At 45.8% G+C, this 20567-nt stretch overlaps 3 protein-coding genes and 1 non-coding gene across 7 annotated transcripts in view; 3 read left to right on the forward strand and 1 right to left on the reverse strand.

Moving 5' to 3' along the window:
- Positions 1–2040: 2040 nt before the first annotated feature.
- On the forward strand, positions 2041–8377 carry dkc1 (dyskeratosis congenita 1, dyskerin). Its single transcript, XM_005951986.3, has 15 exons — positions 2041–2128; positions 2998–3053; positions 3136–3222; positions 3597–3688; positions 3777–3961; positions 4207–4271; positions 4446–4572; positions 4655–4785; positions 4995–5138; positions 6846–6966; positions 7150–7268; positions 7341–7444; positions 7753–7795; positions 7869–8018; positions 8143–8377. Exons 1-15 carry the CDS (start codon positions 2113–2115, stop codon positions 8203–8205), a joined length of 1503 nt encoding a protein of 500 aa, XP_005952048.1. The 5' UTR covers positions 2041–2112; the 3' UTR covers positions 8206–8377.
- On the forward strand, positions 7008–7084 carry LOC121813106. The gene has a single exon (XR_006053518.1). It is a non-coding gene; the product is annotated as a small nucleolar RNA SNORD83 (small nucleolar RNA).
- Positions 8378–16591: 8214 nt separating the features above from the next.
- LOC102293394 lies at positions 16592–18310 on the reverse strand. Of its 2 annotated transcripts, XM_005951991.3 has the most exons (4): positions 17662–18310; positions 17296–17487; positions 17016–17226; positions 16592–16934 (listed from the first exon to the last, which is right to left on the reverse strand). In XM_005951991.3, the coding sequence occupies exons 1-4, from the start codon at positions 18308–18310 to the stop codon at positions 16700–16702; spliced, it is 1287 nt and encodes a 428-aa protein (XP_005952053.1). In that variant the 3' UTR covers positions 16592–16699. The 2 variants fall into 2 exon arrangements, with proteins under 2 accessions (XP_005952053.1, XP_005952052.1); XM_005951990.3 differs by having other exon boundaries at positions 17016–17487.
- Positions 18311–18612: 302 nt separating this feature from the next.
- LOC102292690 (cyclin-dependent kinase 2 interacting protein) overlaps positions 18613–20567 on the forward strand; it is a 14733-nt gene continuing 12778 nt past the window's right edge. Inside the window, exons 1-3 of one of the 3 annotated variants that reach the window (XM_014330981.2) lie at positions 18613–18831; positions 19673–19835; positions 19912–20041. In XM_014330981.2, the coding sequence (XP_014186467.1) occupies positions 18825–18831; positions 19673–19835; positions 19912–20041 (300 nt within the window). In that variant the 5' untranslated portion in view covers positions 18613–18824. Of the gene's footprint in view, positions 18832–18861; positions 19057–19087; positions 19261–19672; positions 19836–19911; positions 20042–20567 lie in introns of those variants that run through there. The other 2 variants (XM_005951989.3, XM_005951987.2) reach the window with 2 other exon arrangements.

Raw genomic sequence — 20567 nt, forward strand, 5'->3', positions numbered from 1 at the left:
AATTGGATTTTATCATCTAAAAAATATAGCCAGAGTCCGCCCTATTCTCTCTCGGGCCAACACGGAGATGCTGATGCATGCTTTTATTACCAGTCGCATTGATTACTGCCCTGCTCTCTGGTCTTCCAAAAAGAATATTTCAACTTTACAACTTTTCAAAACTCGGCAGCTCGTGTGCTGACGAAGACCAGAGGGCGGGCCCACATTACACCGGTTTTAGAATCGCTGCACTGGCTCCCCGTGTGTTTCAGGATCGATTTTAAAGTTCTTTTATTGGTTTTTAAATGTCTTAATGGTCTTGGGCCTTCTTATCTCTCAGATCTGCTTTTACCATACGAACCCTCGCGGACCCTGAGGTCCTCTGGTGCTGGCCTTTTGATTGTCCCTAAAGTCAGGACACATACTCACGGAGAGGCAGCTTTTCAGTGGTATGGTCCTCGTCTGTGGAACAGCCTGCCGGAGGAGCTCAGGGCCGCAGAGAACGTACATGTTTTTAAGAACAGGCTCAAGACCCACCTTTTTAATTTAGCTTTACTCTAGCGTTTATTTATTTTATGCTTATTTATTCTATCCTGTTATTCTATTATTAATTTAGAGCTTTACCTAATATTTATTGATTTTATTCTTATTCATTTTTTATCTTCTTACTCTATTTATATTTATATGATCCCGTTCTTATTTATTTTATCATTTTATCCTGTATATACCTATTAGTGTCATATCTCCAGTGTTTCCTTGGAGGGGGCTCTCTCGCACCGGGGCTGTCGCGTGGCTGGTCTCTGGGGGTCCTCTCAGCCTGGCTGGGGGGCTCCTTTGCCTCCCTCCTGCTGTGTGCCCAGCCTGGAGGCTGCGGTCTGTGACCGGCTCCCGGTGCAGACGGCTCCCTGTGTATAGTGTTTCCTCACCTGGCTCATGTGTGACCCAGCCCAATTTTTACTCTTTAAGTGTGTGTGTGTGTGTGTGTGTGTGTGTGTGTGATGGATTTGTGCTGTGCGAGCCTATGCCTGTTGTGTGTTGCTGTGTGTGTGTGTCGTGTGTGTGTGTGTGTGTTGATGTGTGTGTTGTTTGTGTGTCTGTGTGTGTGTGTGTGTTTGTGTGTGTTATGTGTTTGTGTGTGTGTGTGTGTGTAGTGTGTGTGTGTGTGTGTGTGTGTGTGTGTGTGTGTGTGTGTGTGTGTCTGTGTGTTTGTGTGTGTTACCTGTGTGTGTGTGTCGTGTGCTGGTGTGTGTGTGTGTGCGCTGGAGCGCGTTGGGGGGGGGTGTATGTATCCATGATTGTTTATGTTAATGAGAGTGTGGGGAGTGAGTTGGAGGGCATGGTGGGGTGGGCTGCTTTTAACCATGTAAAGCACTTTGTGCTACATTGCTGTATGAAAAGTGCTTTATAAATAAAGATTGATTGATTGATTGATTGATTGATTGATTGATTGATTGATTGATTGATTGATTGATTGATTGATTGATTGATTACCTGCTCTTCTTCCTCTGCTCTTCTTTTTGGCCCTAAACACAGATGAAGTCACCTGGACACCAAAGGTCAGGAAGAACAAATGTAATCCTTCTCTTCTCCTTTTGTTTATATGTAGAAAAAGGAAAAACTTAATAAAAAATAGATCAAAAACTGAAGAAAACTCTGATCCACATATGAACATTACCTGATGCTGCTGAAGTGATGCAGTGCCCCGACAGCGTGTTTGTGTCGTCGGGTGAACGATCCACGCTCTGTACATTTATATGTTAAAAAGTTGATTCAGGATTTAATGAATCGGTATTGCGTTATTCAAACTAAATTCAATTTGAATCAGGAAATCGATTTTTTAAACCCACCCCTAGTTTGGTCACACAGGAGGAGCCTCACTCACATGTCCACTTTCCCATCAGGACATGTAGTAACACTGAGGAGGAGTCACAGTGGGAGTCACTCAGTCTGAACTTTGACCTTCAGGTCGCTCCTGTTTCTGAAATCTGGAAGAAGCGAGGAATGAAAGACACGTTTGGTGATCTCCACACCACGAGGTGGCGGTAAACCCTTCCGCTTCTGCCAACACCAAAGAAGAAGGAGCAGGGGGAGAAGAGGAGGAAGGGGTCGCGGTGCGCGCTCAGTCGACGGAAGATGGCGGACACAGAAGGTGAGCACGAGGCTCGTCTCTTCCAAACTTTCAGCTTTTAGTTTTAATCAGAATCAAATTCACGTAAGAGACCGGACGGAACCAGAACCTCCGCGCCTGCGCACATCCGCTCGCTACGCGCAGCCTCTTCGACTGAGCAGAACTGCGTTTAGAAAGCAGAAAACACGTTTTCCAGAAAAAAAACGCCTTTTGATCGTGAATGTTCTGAGTCTGTTTGTTGGGTTTAAGGTTCGGATGATCTGGGGACCGGTTCGAACTCAGGTACACGTGACAGTGTGTGTCTGCGTGTGTGCAAGCCGCGTGTGTGCAGCACGTGTGCAACCGCAAACTGAGTTTAACTGTTCAGGTGGATCGTGTGTTGGTAGGATCTGATCAGTGAGTTGGATCGGATTTTAATCGATCTGCAGGTTTGGTTGAGCTGCTGGGAGGTCTCGGTGCCGACTGAGCTGGGTTTGAATCACTTTCAGTCAGTCTCTGCTGGGATCGATCACTAATTGATTATTACGATCGGGTCCAGTTCACTGCATCGATCTGCGGCCGCGTTAAACATCTTGATTATTAATCGCCTGATTACTGATAAGTTGAGCAATTGATCAAGGCCTGTTAGCTCGGTGTATTAGCCACTCCATGCTAACAACCACGTGTGGCAGGGAGGCCACGTGGTTGTGCAGCTGCGCACGAGGGAGAGAAGAATGAGCCGATTTAACCTGTGAAATAATTACAGTTCGTGTCGTCACCATTTTGGCACCAGATGATTTTTTCCCCCACCTTTTGTGTTAGATCATCTTAAAGCAGGTCAAAGACAGAGGTCTGCCTGCAGACTGAGCATGCTCATTGTCACCCTGATGTCAGGTTTGTTGGTTTTTCAGCAACGTCAGTGAAGAAGAAGAAGAAAGTGAAGAGAGTCAGTGAAGAAGATCTTGGGGTGAGTCAGAAGGTCAGAGGTCGCCATTTCAGCGCCTGGCACTGTGAAGTGTGTGAACCAACTTCTTGTTTTTGTTGTTCAGGAAGTCCAGCAGAGCGGGGACTTCTTCATCCGCCCAGAGTCCAAAGTCGCCTCATTGGACACGTCGCAATGGCCACTGCTGCTAAAGGTAGGTCACCTGAGTCTGCCTGTTATTGTCACCATACTACTTCCTGTCAAGTCATGGTCATGTGATATGATGAGCCTGTTTATCCATTCGCTGAGTGCTGCCTTTGAGTCGCAGTCGGTGCTTCTGCTCCCGTTCTGGGGGCGGAGCCTCTCGGTTGGGGTCCTGGCAGCGTCCCGGCGTTCTGCCGGACGACAGACAGAACCTCGCCAAGAGAACGGCGCAACTCGACCGCTGCCAAGACGACTTCCTGTTCTGATCATATGACACTGCAACCCATATCCAAGAGCCTGACAGTGTGCTGTGTTGTTGCTCTTCAAACAGGAAGTGACGTTCTGACGCCAAAGCTGGGTTTTTTGTGTGTTTTTTATCTGCAGAACTTTGATAAGCTGAATATCCGGACAGCGCACTACACGCCGTTACCGAGCGGCAGCAGCCCACTGAAGAGGAACATCCACGACTATGTCAGGTACCGCCCCGCCGACACGCCCCGCCGACACACCTCACCGATACGCCACCCCAGCGCCCCTCTGATTCTACTTGCTGTTTCCTGTCAGGTCCGGCTTCATTAACCTTGACAAACCAGCAAACCCATCATCCCACGAGGTCGTGGCGTGGATCCGGCGGATCCTTCGAGTCGAGAAGACGGGTCACAGCGGCACGCTTGACCCGAAGGTCACGGGCTGCCTGATCGTCTGCATCGACCGAGCCACCCGGTTGGTCAAGTCCCAACAAAGTGCAGGTAATGATTAACACTTCCTGTTCCTGTTGGAGGTGATCATTGTGATGCCACACGTGTTGATCTGACAGCTGATTGGTTCACGTGTGGCAGGTCACACCTTTGCAGCGATCAATTGCTGTGACCAGTTTATGATCAGCTGACAGGAAGTGGTTCATCTCTGTAGTCCGGCTCGCCGTCTTTGCCCCTCGCCAAGGCGTGGGCCCAGTAAACTGCTGCCGCCTCACTGCTCTCTGTGTTTATTGCAGGTAAAGAGTACGTGGGAATAGTTCGGCTGCACAACGCCATCGAGAGCGAGCACGTTCTGGCCCGGGTAAGACTTCCTGCTGCCAAGCGCTCGCTCATCGATCTGCTCGAGTATTGATTGGCGTGCTTATCGATCATAAGAAAGCTTTTTGATTAAAAACATCCTAATACAGTTTTCCTGAAGCTCTTATTGGCTGGCTGCCAGTCATGTGACCTCCACTGACTGGGATTATATCTGCAGGGGCTGGAGACGCTGACGGGCGCTCTGTTCCAGCGGCCGCCACTGATCGCCGCCGTCAAACGTCAGCTGAGAGTTCGAACGATTTACGAGAGCAAACTCATTGAGTACGACCCCGAGAGGAGGCTTGGTGAGCGAGACGATCATTTGGCGTTTAATTGCTTCACCTGTGTGGGGGCGCAGTGATGTCACAGGTCACGTCTTTCCTGCAGGTATATTCTGGGTGAGCTGTGAGGCGGGGACATACATTCGCACGCTGTGCGTCCACCTGGGGCTGATGCTCGGCGTTGGAGGCCAGATGCAGGAACTGAGGAGGGTCCGGTCAGGGGTCCTGGGAGAGAAGGTGAGCGTCACTTCCTGTGTGATGTCACTGTGGTTTCAAAGTGTTGAGTCCAGGCCCGCTGCTCAGTGCAGGTCTGTCAATTGAACTTTGACACAGAGACGGCGATGGAGAGGTGGTGGACATGGCGTGTCCAAACCCCGAACCAGAGTATCGCCGACATGATATCGCAGCACTTAATGATGACATCACTCATCGGATCTGTGTTTCAGGACAATTTGGTGACGATGCACGACGTGCTGGACGCTCAGTGGCAGTTCGACCACAACAAAGACGAGTCGTACCTGCGCAGAGTCATCTTCCCGCTCGAGAAGCTGCTTGTGTCACACAAACGCCTCGTGATGAAGGACAGCGCCGTGAGTCTTCCTTGCATCCTCCCAGTTTAGAAAACAACTGAATGTTAAAGTGGAGGTCACCTGTTTGGTAAAAGTCAGGCAGATGCTCGCCGTATTTCACCTGGGGCCCGTTCTTCGTACCTCGCTAAGTAGGTTAGCTGGATTTGATTGTTGACGATTTCGCGTGATCCTGGATCGTTCGGTTCCCCGAAGCTCATCCGGGACTTGCTGTCATAGCAACAGAGCCGTAAGCGTAAACCTGCTCGGGAGCAGGTTTACTTTATGTAAACAGGATTAGATCGCGGCCACGCAGGTATGTCCGCTTCATTTATACGAAAGCAACAGCGATATTCCACCACTGTTTCACCATAAATAAATAACATCAATGTAACTAAAGACAATGCAGCACCTGATCCTTTTATTGATTTCACACAGATACATACAGGTCATTTCCTAAAAAAGGGAAATGTACTATTAACATTCTATTACATGTATGTGATTATTACAGATGTAATTCATATTTCAGAGTAGTAATTGCAAATTACTTCGTGTAATCAAGATGAGAGACCACGGCTATAAAAGCGAAGGTGGATTTGGGAAGCCTGTCGCAGCCATGTCCTGTCCGTATACGCGAGCCACCCATTGCGGAAGGTGCAAGATTGATAAGGAGAGTCCTCAGAATTCAGCGTATATTGCGGGATAGACAGGATCCTTTAGCTCAGCGCGACAGTGTGCTCATTGAGAGATATCGATATTCCCGTGAGGGTATTATTTACTTAACCAACTTGTTGACGAGGGGGTGCAGGACCACCACCTGTCTTTTTTTCCTCTGCCCTTTTCTTGGTTGCTGTTATGAACAAACTAACAGAGTATTACAGGCCAGTTACCTTGCCAAGAGACGAAAAGCAATCTAAGAGATAAATATTACCATTCTGTAGAATACTCCTGTATTCCACTTTTACTTGTTCCCATGTTCTTGTGGGTCCTGTTGTGGCTCTAATGTGAAAGGGGATATAATATAACATATTATGATATAATATAATGCCATATGATATTGGACAATATAGTGTCATATGATAGATCTACCCTACCGCCTACTGGTGTTGGCCAGAGGGGCCGATGGCGCGATATGGCAGCCTGGCTACAACCGTAGCTGCCTCCACCAGTGTGTGAATGTGGGAGTGAATGAATAGTGGTATCGTAAAGCGCTTTGGGTGCCTTGGAGAGCGCTATATAAACCCAATCCATTATTATTATTATTATTATTAAATTACCTACGAGTTTGATTTGTCAGCAACTTTCTGCCAGCCCTCTCTCCTTGCTTTTGCAGCCTTTGCAGTGTTCTCTTGCGTTTTAATTAAACTCTGAAACTCCTGAAATCCCTCACTCATGAGTTCTTGCTCTGCTGCCGGAAAATACCGAGCACGCCCCTTCGACATTTTCGCCGACCAATCAGCGGGTTGCCGATCACTGTTTCTGCTATCGATGCGTAGCCCCTTTTACGACACCCAGTGATCGCGCATTACTTCATCCAGCTGTAGTAATCGTCAACAGCAGGTGTGTTCGGGGAACCGGATTAGCGAGCTCACGGTTAGCGCGATGATTTGATCTTGGATGTAGTAAGCGACGTACGAAGAACAGGCCCCTGTTTGTCAGCGAGATTAACAGTCCATTGATGAGCTGCTGAATTTTACCTGCACAGGTGACACTGAAAACATCTGTCTGCAGGTGAACGCCATCTGTTACGGAGCCAAGATCATGCTGCCAGGTGTGCTCAGGTATGAAGACGGCATCGAGGTGAACCAGGATATCGTTGTCATAACAACAAAGGGCGAGGCCATCTGCACAGGTGAGTTAGTGTGTGATGCCGTCACGTCCTGGTCAGGTGAAGCCACGTGATGAGTTGAGTAGCTGCAGCAGCTTTCGGGCCGTGATGACTTGCTATCTATCACCCATAACTGATGGCTCCGCCTCTGCTCGATCGAGGTTATCAATTAGCGATGGGGTTATTGACCAGTTTGTTTTTGTGCAGCGGTGGCGCTGATGACCACAGCAGTGATATCCACATGTGACCATGGCGTGGTGGCAAAGATCAAGAGGGTGATCATGGAGAGGGACACGTATCCCCGCAAATGGGGCCTGGGACCAAAGGTGCGCCTGACAACACTGATCAGCTGTGAGCGAATAACCCGATCGAGTGTTTAACGAGTTTTTGTTATTCAGGCGAGTCATAAGAAGATGCTGATTCAGAAGGGACTGCTCGACAAACACGGCAAGCCCAACGGCAGCACACCGGCCGACTGGAAGGACCAGTACGTCGACTACAGGTACGTGCAGGGTCCAAGTGGAGGACAGGTGCACGTTTCTTATTCAGACACAGTAAGAACACCTGAAGATGATTCTGTAGCGTGAGGCAAAGTCGGGCAGGTGAAGCAGACAGTTATCCCTCGCCGAGCTGGCGTGCTCTCCGAGGGAGTCAGTCTGCGACAGCAATGTTCGGGTCTGAGCTCCTTCACTCAGCTTCCTGCTGATCTGCAGCTCGCCTGAGAACAGTCATGTGACAATGTCCACCCCAGCTGTCACTCTGAGTTCAGCAGGAAGTGTTCAAGGTTTTGGTTTGTTTGTTTTTAAACAGTGTCTCCCAGGCGACCGGGGAGTCGGGCGATGCTTCAACAAAGGTAAACTCGAACAGTAATCACTCAAATCAGGTGTAGTCTGAGCTGATGCTGACCTTTGAGCTCTGATCTGCAGAGGAAGCGGGAGGTGACGGAGAGTGAAGGTGAAACGCCACCCAGCACACCGTCTGCAGAGGAGGCAAAGAAAGAGAAGAAAAAGAAGAAAAAGGAGAAGAGGCTGAAGCTGGCAGAGGCGGAGGCGGAGGACACGGGCCCAGAAGCACAGGTGAGTGCGTCTGTGACGTAACTGTGCAGCAGGAAGAAACTCTTAAACGACTGCACAGAGGCTTGTCTGCATTTTTCAACAGTGTGCGTGTGACTCGTGTTTTCATCATGGCTTCTTCCTGCAGGTTGTGGAGAGCGCAAAGAAAAAGAAGAAGAAGAAGAAACAAAAGGAAGGTGACACAGAGTAAGGAGTCTCAGGTGAACGGGTGGCGAGACCCGGCCCACGTCACCACTGAGTGCAGATGGTTGTGGGAGTTCGGCATGCAAGCAGAACATAACGTTATTTTGTAAAAATATTTTTTTAAACTGTAAATACCTGTTTGTATTTTTAAGATTAAATGTTTTTTGTTCTGAAACTGAGCTTGAGCTTTTTGTTTGTTTGGTTTGTTTTTTGAAAATTTGACCTGGGACCAGAAATAAAAGCTTGATCATATACTTGTATATGTCATTATGTGACTTCAGGACACAGTTGAGAAAAATTGTAGCTGGTCTGGTTGTAATTTCATTACATTTCCTCCTGAAATGCAACAACTATGGTAGAGGAGGGGGTGTGGCAGCAACTTTCCACTTTAGCTTATTAATCAAGACATGTTTGGATTCATTTGAAAGCCTGACTGAGCTTTCCACCTGAGCTCAGAAACCAGTCCTGTTATCATCCAACTGGCCCTTACTCAGTTTAATTCCTCAGACCTTTTTAATCTGATTTAGTGTTAGTCCCAAATAAATAATTACAGTGCCTGATGGTCAGTGCTCCGTTAAGCTGAGCAGTCCTTTAATAATGACTTCTTCAAAAGTAAAATTTTTACCCTTAGAAAAAAATATTTGAAGAGTTTCAGTCAGGTTTCAGAGCACAGCACAGAAACCGCTTTAGTGAAGGTTACAAATGATCTTCTTATGGCCTCTGACAGTGGACTCATCTCTGTGCTTGTCCTGCTAGACCTTAGTGCAGCGTTCGATACTGTCGACTAGCAGTGGGTTTTGTTTATCGATTAAAATCTATTCTAGCTTGGATAATGTGATATCGATTCATTAAAATCCTGAATCGATTTTTAAATAAATTTATTTTTCCTGAAACGCCATAATCTCAGGTTAAATCTCACAGAATTTCAACAACCACCAAACATTTAAAACCGTAAATGAGAGCAGTAACACGCTTCTGCACAGAGACGTAAACACAAAGCCGACGGATCAGAATCGGTGAGATGTAGTCTTTCTCACCGACGACACGGTCGGGGCTGAAAGCTGACAGCTCGCTGATTCTGATGTTTTGGCGCTGGAATATAACAGGGGAAAATAACAGGGCTGGACTGGGACAAAATATCGGCATTTTGACTAGTGACCGGCCCACCATGGTATTAAAGGAAAAGTCATAAATCCTTTAAAGCCTTTATAATAAGCTTAAACCTACACCACCTTCCCTATTCTGAACAGTAACACCTAATTTATAATTACATATACCTATAACTAAAAGGGAAGGGTTGCCAACTCGCAGCAAAGAAAAAAAGTAGGGAACCACTCCCCCACCCTCTGCCTCAAGATGCTTAACTAACAAAACCGATTTAAATTTAATGCACGTATACAACAAATGCACATAAATCTATTATTTTCCTCCAGTAATTAAATAGATTCAACATCTTTCTTCAACAGAATTGCAGACTGCACAGATGGTACCTTAACAAAGTAAAGAAAACTATAACCTACTAGGGTATATACTAACTAGACTTAATATTTACTGAATACAATAATGGATTTCTATACATTTGACATCAGATGAAAACGTTGGTTGAAAGATTCAGATAATTATTTGTTAAAAGTGAGACATTTTAAATGAGAACAAGAAAGAAAAGTATTTCTTTGTGCCCCCCTCCTCTCCCTGTTAATGCCCTACCTGCCCCCCTGGCAACTAGGGCTGCCACGATTAGTCGACTAGTCACGATTACTGATTTAATAGTCGACGCATCGTTTGAAGCTTTGTAAGATCCCAAAAGACGCAGGAATAAGTAGTAGGATTTAAGAGTGTAATAACGGACTGAAACAGAAGATGGCAGCACTGCATCTACAAGGATGCCAGCTGCCGTTAAACCCCGAAGAAGAAGAAGCAGCTGTGTCCCAGAATTCATAGCGCGGCCCTGCTCAGTTTCCAACAATGGCGGCAGCTAGTTAGTTTTAATATTACTCTTATTATTCTTTCTGGGTCACAAAATAAACGTTTAACATATTTTCAGGGAATGTAGCTGTTGAAACCTCAAATATCTGCTCAGTTTATCAAGACACCACATATTTTCAAAAGCGCTCCGACATTTTCGGAGACGTCTGTTACCCACTAGCTTGATAGCTAGCCGGGGGCTAGGCTCACTAGAGCCGTGAGAACACCGGACTCCCGGCTTCAAACCCACCGCTGTCTTTCGCTACTCAGGTTAAACATGATGTATAATTCACTTAGATAACTTAAAAATGTTATTGTTTGGCTTTTTTCACTGTTTTATTTGTTCCTGAGTAAATCGGTTTGGCTGAGATTAAAGTTATAGTTTTTACACAGCTGAATAAACGTCAAGCGGACAACTGATTATCAGAAGTGTGAGACGGTCGAGAGTTTACTCCGGTGTCCTGTTATATTTTAGATACCAAGGAGCAGACGGCTGAGTTTATTAAACTCCATCGAAACAATCTGCAAATGTCATTAAAATTTAATAAACTATCATCTTGTCTTTATTTTTAGTTAGCACAGACCTTAAACACTTAAAGCTGTAAGCTAATGATAGCTATATAAGAGCAGATGCTGCTGGTGCAATAAGCTGTACGTTTTACATTCAACGGATGATGATCTGATTAGTCAACTAATTGCAAAAATAATCGGTGACTAGTCGACTACCAAAATAATCATTTGTGGCAGCCCTACTGGCAACACTTTGCTAGACCCGCCCCTACACAGTTACCAGCTGTCAGCTACCTAAAAAAGGATCCTGGTGTTATTTGTCTCTCAGAAACAGCTCATAACTTCAACTCATTCATGTCACCTAAAAGGTAAACCTGTTTCTCCATCACCTGTCCAACGCTGAAGAAACAACATCTCCTGGTTTCATCTTCATGTTTCCCTCTCACCACATATCCAAACCATATCATGACCAGCAGCTTTACAGCTGTGGCTCCAGCAAACATCAGCTGATACTAGAAATTAATATTAAATAAATGCTAACAACAGCTGATCAAGCTTAAACGTGCTGCTATTGTTTAATGCGACCTCCGCTGGTTTCCTCTTTCTGATGCAGAGAAAAAAGCCGATCAGCTGATCATTGATCAGTTTCATGATTGAATTAGCAACTTTCTAGCTGAAGTAGTATGGGACAAATCGCGTTCCTTTTCACATTGACTTTAAAGTTTGACCTCCTCGGCTGTAATTGGTCCAGCCCAGAGTTGATCATGACCAACTGGCCAATCCACCACTGTTCATTTATACCGTTAAAAAAAAAAGAAAAGGAAGAAAACCCCATTGGCCCATAAAAACGAAAAATCACTAGCGGCCCACCGGGCAAATGCCCGGTATGCCCGATGGCCAGTCCAGCCTTGAAATGCAGTCATGACAATAAACGAATATGAGTTCAAGGACTTAACAACATTACTTCAGTTACACCAACATCTCTGATACATTAGCACTAAGGGAACACTGAATGACCTGGTGGTTTATGTCCATCTAAGATTGCCACAAAGTAAAAGATCTCTCAGCAACATTATGCAACATTTTAGCCACACTATTGCCCCGATCAGATCAGTGAGCTGGGATTTTCTATTCTAAGCATGAGCTACTGTTACAGCAACAGACATTAATGCTACTGGTGTCCCACACAACAACTCAATGTCCACTATGTGAAGCAGCCAAACATATGCCTTCTCCTCTCGTTAACAGAGATAAACTGCTGGCATATTGATTTTACATCTATACTGTCCAGTCTCTCCTGGTGGACATACAGCAGCATTATTTAATCTCATTTGAGTCATTGTTGACTTTAGCCATGTTTTCTGAGAGCACTGAAGCTTCTTTCAGCCTCAACTGAGGATACTGGGATGACTAAAAGCAGCCTGACAATTGTCATGATAATAAATACTAGTTAATCTATAGCACCAAATCATCAGCCAGTCACCTGTGACCTCGCCTCTTCACCTCTGAGCTACAACATGGCAGAGCTGCCTCTGTCACCTGATAAACAACATGAGACACTCCACATACATGCAGTCAGACATGTGCTTCAAATACAGTCATGAACCAGCAAGTCATCATCCAATTTCACCTGTGATCTTGTGTCACCATTACTCTCTGAGCTTTGTGTTGGTTCTTCTGTCACCTGACAAATAGGACATACATGACAATAAGAATAAAATGTGGAGCTGCTTCAGTGTTTCTGTCACTTTGTGCAGATCTTGACTCATCAGTAATGTTTGTAGGCTGAGTGCGTTTTTACAACAATTTGTGCAAACTGCACTACAAGGTGGATATTTGCAAAATCGTGACTACATGATATATTGTCTCAAAAATGAACCCTATGAATATGTCAGTGCCATTAGGATGAAATTATTTAACAGCCTCTGTAAACTAATATCCTGGCTGCTCGAGGCTGCTGTTTTCTGACAGTTTCAATCAAAATTAGAAATGCTGCTCTGAGACTGAGAGAACTAATAGTGCTGCATGTTGTGCAGTTAGTTTATAAAACACGTTATTCATGGTTACATACAGTTTTAGACTGATGTGCGCCAAAGCCTAGCATAGCCTGTAACGTTATTGTGACGGACACATTTTATGAGTGAGCTTTGCTTTAAGTGACTTACAGGTTTCTTTGAAAAATACTTTCTTATATCCAGGTTCTTCCTTTTTGCCGCCGTCCTCCTCGCAGCGCAGGTTTGCCGCTGCTAAAACCAAACAGAGCTCCCTGAAAGGCTCAGCCAATCACATTGGCCATATTTGTCACATGACGTAGGACTCCAGTAGAGAAGTAATTTAACTCTTTCTGCACCGCTGGGTGAATGAGACAGATCGTTTTTTCTTTCTATCGGGTTGTTTTTCTTTACTCGAAGAGATCAAATTATTGGTGGGGACAATTCAGTAATCGCTGGATCGCTGGTGGGGACACATCCCTTCCGTCCATGCCAAATCTATGCCCTTGGTTCAGATGCTGATTCATGGTTTTCTTTTGTTTTTGATCTACTGCAGAATATTTTTATAAAATCCCAGGCCAGGAAAATTACCTAGATGTTTTTCTGTGATAAAGTCTCACAAGTGTCAGCGTTCTTTTTATAGATATAAAAATATGGAAATGTACTGATGCATGAGCTGAATTGTAATATTTCTGTCTGAGGCAAAATTTCCCCGAATTGAATTGTGGATTGAATCGATTCTAGAAATCACTGACGATACCCGGCCCTACTGTCGCCCATAATATCCTATTAGAGCGATTAGAACATGCTGTAGGTATTCAGGTACTGCACTGCAGTGGTTTGTATCATATCTATCTAATAGACTCCAATTTGTTCATGTAAATGGAGAGTCCTCTTCACACACTGAGGTTAATTATGGAGTTCCACAGGGTTCAGTGCTAGGACCAATTCTGTTTACATTATACATGCTTCCCTTAGGCAGCATCATTAGAAGACATAGCATACATTTTCACTGCTATGCAGATGACACCCAGCTCTATCTGTCCATGAAGCCAGATAACACACACCAATTAGTTAAACTGCAGGAATGTCTTAAAGACATAAAGACCTGGATGGCCGCTAACTTTCTGCTTCTTAATTCAGATAAAACTGAGGTTATTGTACTCGGCCCTGAAAATCTTAGAAATATGGTATCTAACCAGATTCTTACTCTGGATGGCATTACCTTGGCCTCCAGTAACGCTGTGAGGAACCTTGGAGTCATTTTTGACCAGGACATGTCCTTCAACGACATATTAAACAAATATGTAAGACTGCTTTCTTCCATTTGCGCAACATCTCTAAAATTAGAAATATCCTGTCTCAGAGTGACGCTGAAAAACTAGTTCATGCATTTATTACTTCCAGGCTGGACTACTGTAATTCATTATTATCAGGATGTCCAAAAAACTCACTGAAAAGCCTTCAGCTAATCCAAAATGCTGCAGCAAGAGTCCTGACAGGGACTAGAAAGAGAGAGCAGATTTCTCCTGTTTTGGCTTCCTCTTCATTGGCTCCTGTATATCTTAGAGTTCATTTTAAAATTCTCTGTTTGTTTTTAAATGTTTAAATGGTCTTGCCTCAACTTACCTCTCTGAGCTTCTTTGTCCTTACCCACCCCCCAGGTCTGCTCCTGGAGGTACCCAGGTCCAAGAGGAAGCTCAGAGGGGGCGGGGCCTTCTCTGCCCCAGCACATTAGAGAGGCCCCTTCACTGTCCACTTTTACAACACGTCTTAAAACCCATTTTTACTCCTTGGCTCATGACACAGTCTGACCCTGATTTTATTGTTTTAAATGTAATTCTCATCATCATTTTTATACTATTTTATTATTGTTTTTGCTATTTGTGCTAATTTTATTATTTTAAATATCATTTTAATAATCAGCTTATTTTGTTATTTCTTATTTTTTAACATGTTTAATGTATCATTTCTGGCATGTGAGGTGTAAAGCACTTTGTGTTCAGCTTGGGGCTGATCTGAAAGTGCTATATAAATAAATTGCTTGCTTGTATTGAATGGTAAATGGCCTGCATTTGTATAGCTTTACTCAAGTCTCTAAGGACCCCAAAGCACTTTACACTACATTCAGTCATTCACACACTGGTGATGGTTGTAGCCACAGCTGCCCTGGGGCGCACTGACAGAGGCAAGGCTGCCGGACACTGGCGCCACCGGGCCCTCTGACCACCACCACCAGTAGGCAAACACGGGGTTAGTATCTTGCCCAAGGATATTTGGCATGCAGCCAGGAGGCAGCCTGGGATCGAACCACCGACCTTCTGATTAGTGGCTGACCTGCTCTGCCACCTGAGCTACAGCCAAGCCAGTTGAACAAAGAATCGACCCCAACTCTCCGGTTAGGTTAATAGACAGAAGATCAATAAGTCTGATTAGTAAATCTGTAGGTAGTTAATTATTGGTTTGTTAAATGTTTTTTTTTTTTTAATGTTTTTCAGTCTTGTTTTGTTTTTTTTGTTTCAAATATTTGTTTGGTTTTTGAAGCAGAAAAAAAAATCCAGACAAAATAAATCAAAACAGGAAGAAGTTTTATTTTGACATTTGAAGAAAACGCGTGTCATTATTCAAAAGATTCAAATATGACATGTGACCTCAGAAAAAGGTTAAAGTTCAAACCCTGCAATAAATCAAATAAAAAACAAACAAACAACTTTTTATTTATCAACCGATTCAAAGTCCCGAAACACATTCAGTGTCTGAAATCAAAGGTTCAATAAAGTGATTGATTACCAAAGCGTTACCCAGAATGCAGCAGTGATAACGGCAGCTGCGGCCGGACCCTCACCATATCATTGAGTGTAACCATGACTACACAGAAGCTTTGAACCGGCCGTGTCCCCTCCCCCTGTGATGATGATGTCGATGACCTCGTCCTTTCTTTCGTATCGTATCTGTGAGGAAGCCGCAGGTGAAAGAATAAATGAATGGTTCTGTTGGGCCCAGGTGGCTGATCCTGAAAGCCAATTGGATAGTAAGCTGAAGGTGATGCGATGGCCCAGCTTTTGTTTTACATCTTGATCGCGGTGGGCAGACTCTCACTGGCTGTGTCCCAATTCAGGGTCTGCACGCTTGAAGTACGCATTTTAAGTGTGATTACGTCACCGCCACACGACAGCTGTCCCAATTGGAAGTGTGCTTCAAATGCATACTCCAAATGCGCCGTCGATTTCCCCAAATATCAAGCGTGGTCCAGTGCACGCTTCGTGGTCCCATATATCCCACAATTCATAGCGCGGCGGTGGGTGTGGATAATTTTGCCGCGAAATACGGCAGAAGGGAGCGGCCGAAGAGTGAACTGTCAAAAGTAAGTACTGAATATGATGTCAAGAATTTATGTGCGAATGTTTAATAATGAAGAACATTAAAACATTTCTGTTGGCCACATGTCGGCAAAGTGACATTAGTGATGTCTGTACTTTCAGCGTTAACTTGGTTGTAAAGCCTTATTTATCTCACACACACACACACACACACACACACACACACACACACACACACACACACACACATATATCTCATTATAATCTGACAATACTATAATATTGGCCATATTATATTTAAATTACCACAGTGAGTTGACTTTAGTCTCATGAACAACATTAACTAATTGTTATTTACTAGCTAATCTTAAATGACTGTTCAGCACAGAAATGAAGCCCAACAATCATGTTTTACAGTCCCGTGGTCTCAGCCTCAGATACTCAACTAATCAAAGTGATGTCATGACAAAAATGAATGACCAACAAAACATTTTTTCTCCTTCATTTCTGTCACACAAAGCTGTATGTACCGTTTCTCACGGTTAGTATCATGGTTGCTAGGCAACCTGAACAGCGCGACGAAGGCTAGACCATCCCATTTCACAAGCCTCTCACTTCCGCACTTCTCGTACTTATAGTACGCACCGTACGTAGTACGCGTAGTGTGCGTACTTCAAGCGTGCAGACCCTGAATTGGGACACAGCCATGGACTGGTCAGACACAGTGGCAGCTGAGCAGGTCTCCATGTGAGCTGGTGATGACTCTGACTCTGTGATTGGTCAGTCTCTGCAGGTCAGAGGTCAGCCGCAGCAAACGAGGACTCGGCTCAAAGATGACCCGGCTTGGGTCGCTCGGGTCAGGTCTGTAATACGAGTCCAGAACCTCCAGAGTGTCGAGGCGCCGCAGTCGCTGCAGCTGCAGGAAATCATCGTCAGACACGTGCTGGTGCCTGAAACAGCGATGGCAGGTTACCATGGAAATCATCATGACACTTACAACAGAGACACTGCGTGTGACGTGTCGGGCTCACCTTATCCGCAGCGTTTTCAGATGAGGGAACAGCTGTGGGAGGAGTCTGATGAGGTCGGACGAAGAGCTCCAGGGCTCCAGGTGAAGATGCTCAAGCTGCGGTGCCCGGGCGGAGACCACCCGCAGGTCGTTGGGCTGCAGGTCCACACACAGCGTCAGGCTGAGCAGCGAGGTGGGCAGGAAGTCAGCGTACGATGCCAGGGGGTGGCCTCCTATAGAATATGCAGACATAAGAGAGATGCTCAGATAGACAAATACAAAGGGGGGAAACAGACACTCACCGTGGATGCTGAGGTTGGTTAGGTGTGGCAGTGACGTCAGCCACGTCTGCAGGTGACAGGTGGGTCCAGGTACGGAGTACAGGTGGAACACTGACAGGCTACGGAGGCGGGACAAAGGCTGCAGCGTTTCCTGTGTCACCACGGCGTCATAATTCAGCAGCTGCAAGTCCAGCAGCTGCAATGCGGCGTCACCTGCAGGACGATAAAACACACCTGAGCCATGTGACGTCTGATCTCGCCTGTCTCTGTTCCATCTCAGAGGTGAGGCAGGTCAGCAGGAAGGCAGAACACACCAGTGCCTAACCATCAAGATCAATAATCTAACTATTACATATCTCAGCGAGCGACTGATCCAGGTGTGCCAACCTGTGTGGTGGGCGGGGCTGAAGAAGTCGTGTGGAAGCGTCCTGTAGGTGATCATGGTCCAGGACAGGTGTGTGAGCTCGCCCAGGTGAGCGAGGACACCGCTGAGGGACGGGACCCTTAGGCTGCCGTCGTGGTGCAGCAGTAGCGAGGTCAGACACGTCAACTGACCAACGGTGGCCAACAGGTGAGAGGCAGAACAGGTGAGCTGCACGTTACAGAGGCTGAGCTGCGTCAGCTGCTGACTCAGAGGAAACAGGAAGTCCAGGTTCCTCAGCGGTATGGAACAGGAAGTGACGGACAGTCGCTGAAGCTGGCGGAACAGTCTGAGATCATCCACGCCCCCTTCTCTCCAGTTGTCCAGTCGCAGGCCGCAGAGCGACGGTAGCCAGGCGTGCAGCTGCTTCAGGTGCTTCCTCTTACCTGAGCGCAGCAGCACGTTGCCCACGTGCCTCTGAGCCAGGCTACGCCAGAACGAGCGGTTATAGCGCGAGAGGTTCTGCAGCACCACGCTGAAGCCCCTCCACAGGGGGCGGGACTTATCCAGCAGGTGTCTGAAGTATGAGCAGGTGCAGCGCATGCTCAGTTTGTCCCTCCAGGACAGAAAGCTGAACACCTTCAGCCACAACTCGGCCGGAAGCTGCAGCGCCATCTCTCACCTCCGATAATCGATCACGGAGCTACCTGAGCAGCGGCCCTGACGTCATCACAGCCGCAACACCGCCTTTTTGATTAGCTGAGATCGTGTCTATGGTCAGCTCCAACAGTTCTTCTCACTCTGCCTGCGCCTGCGTGATATTATTGATTATCGCCAGATTTTAAAAGATCTCCACAGAAAAAGAGAGTCAGTAAAAGTACGGCAGTCCCAGTGTTAGCGCAGGCGCAGTGACACTTACTTACAACATCCGGTCCCAGTGCTGACGTCACGGCCAGTAAGTTTCAGACGTTATTGCGCATGTCAGAGAATTGAAAAGGCTGCATCGTCAGTCACGTGTAAGAGCAGAAAATCAGTTTAAAGTCAGAACATTGCTTCTCGCGCACAGGTGAGTTTACCTGAGGAGTGCCGAGACCGGAAACCAGACACCCGCGGTCAAAGAAGACGACTGGAAGAAAAACCGCCGAAGAAGAAGCTGAGCGGGTGGAGCTGGTCGGAGCTGATCGATCAGATGGAAGGTGGGTGATTGATAATCGATCCACACGTGACTAACCAGCTGATCGATGGCACGCGCAGCAAAAGGTATCAGCTGACTGGCGGAAGCCTTTCCGTTATTAATCAGCGATCACGCGCTCAGGGTCAGAGCTTAGAGACCAAAACGACAACAAAGAGTGACGTCATATGTATACACCTGAGGTCCCTGTAGGATTTCACCTTTGCCTGGAGTCACGTGGACCATAAAGGTGGGCAGCTTGATATCGATTATTGACCAGCAGGAATCATTATCGCTTCAGACCGGCAGCGTTACCATGGTGAAATACCCCCTGACCCGGCTAAAGCCAGGTAAACCCTGAGTTAGCTGGATGAAGTGAGCTCTGGCTGCAGTGGATGAGGTCAGTGAAGCCAGACAAGGCAAGAAATCCTGGATATGTTGGACCGGCTTCATGGTGGGTTAGGGTTAGTTACGGTTGACCTTTGACAGCTGAATGATGCAATGAGGTGACTTCCTGAAGGCTGCACATGTTAAAGTAGCATCATGTCTTTGATTGGTCAGTGACGAGCAGCCGCTCATATTTGTTTGTTTTTAATTTGCTTTACTTCATTTTATTAAAATTTTTGACATTTGTATGTTTTTTTTTTGTTTTTTTTAAATGACTTTTTTTTTTTTTTACACAAAAAGTTTAGAAATGTTGTCACGTTCTGAGCTGTGAGATCACAGGAAGTGACAGAGGCCGCTGTGAGGCGGCGAGCTGCACGTTGAGAACCGAGGTTTACGCAGGTTTTATGGATTGTCTTGTGTCGCCTGCACGCTCTGTCACTAAAACCATCAACAACAAAATCACGTGACTCTGTTTTCAGGTGACATCTCAGTGACGTCAGCAAACAGGAAGTCTGCTGCGATCACAGGAAGTGCGAGAAAGATCAAAGACAACGCTGCCGACTGGCACAACATGATGCTGCGGTGGGACAGGTTGAATGAGGATGGCTTCATGGCGGTGGAGAGCATCATCAACATGAGGCGGTCAGTTTACTGATGATTTCAGGAATGCCAGGTGTTGATCGATCATGTGATTGATTGATCTGAAATCTGTTTTCAGTGCTCAGAGCGATCAGCTGCTGCTCAACAACTCTTCATCACCTCCACCCTCTTCCTCATCACAGCACGTGGGCGGAGCCTCCGAGCTGCAGGACAAATGTCTCAAACTGCAGGAAATCGTTGACAAAATGGTGAAGCTTCAAAAAACTTTATTTACACTTAGTTTCAGAGACAAAAACAAAACACTGGTTCAGAATCCAATCAATAAACACACACACACACACACACACACACACACACACACACACACACACACACACACACACACACACACAGCAGCTCCATCAGTGATCAACAATCTGAGTGCAGAGAGTAAAAGCTCACACAGACCTTTCAAAAGAAAGTGAGAACAGCTTTTATTGACCACTGAACAAAAGCTGATCAGTATTGATCATGACTGAGCATGTGACACAGATTAAGGCTCCTCCTCCTTGGGCTGATGTGCACAACTGCTTTACGAAGTTAAACTGAATCTCAGTTTGTTGATTTAAAGTGATGCCATTAAAGCAGGGCGATATGGCCAAAAATATTTATCATGATATATATTTGAAAATTTGCGATAACGATATAACTGACGATATAATTGATGCAAGACAAAATACAACTCCACAACATTACTAGCGCAAAAAGACAACCTTCCATTTATTTTCACTTAAA

This window comes from Haplochromis burtoni, unplaced genomic scaffold, assembly GCF_018398535.1.
Source record: "Haplochromis burtoni strain Fernald_Lab_line unplaced genomic scaffold, NCSU_Asbu1 Contig_1139, whole genome shotgun sequence".
NCBI lineage: Eukaryota > Metazoa > Chordata > Actinopteri > Cichliformes > Cichlidae > Haplochromis > Haplochromis burtoni.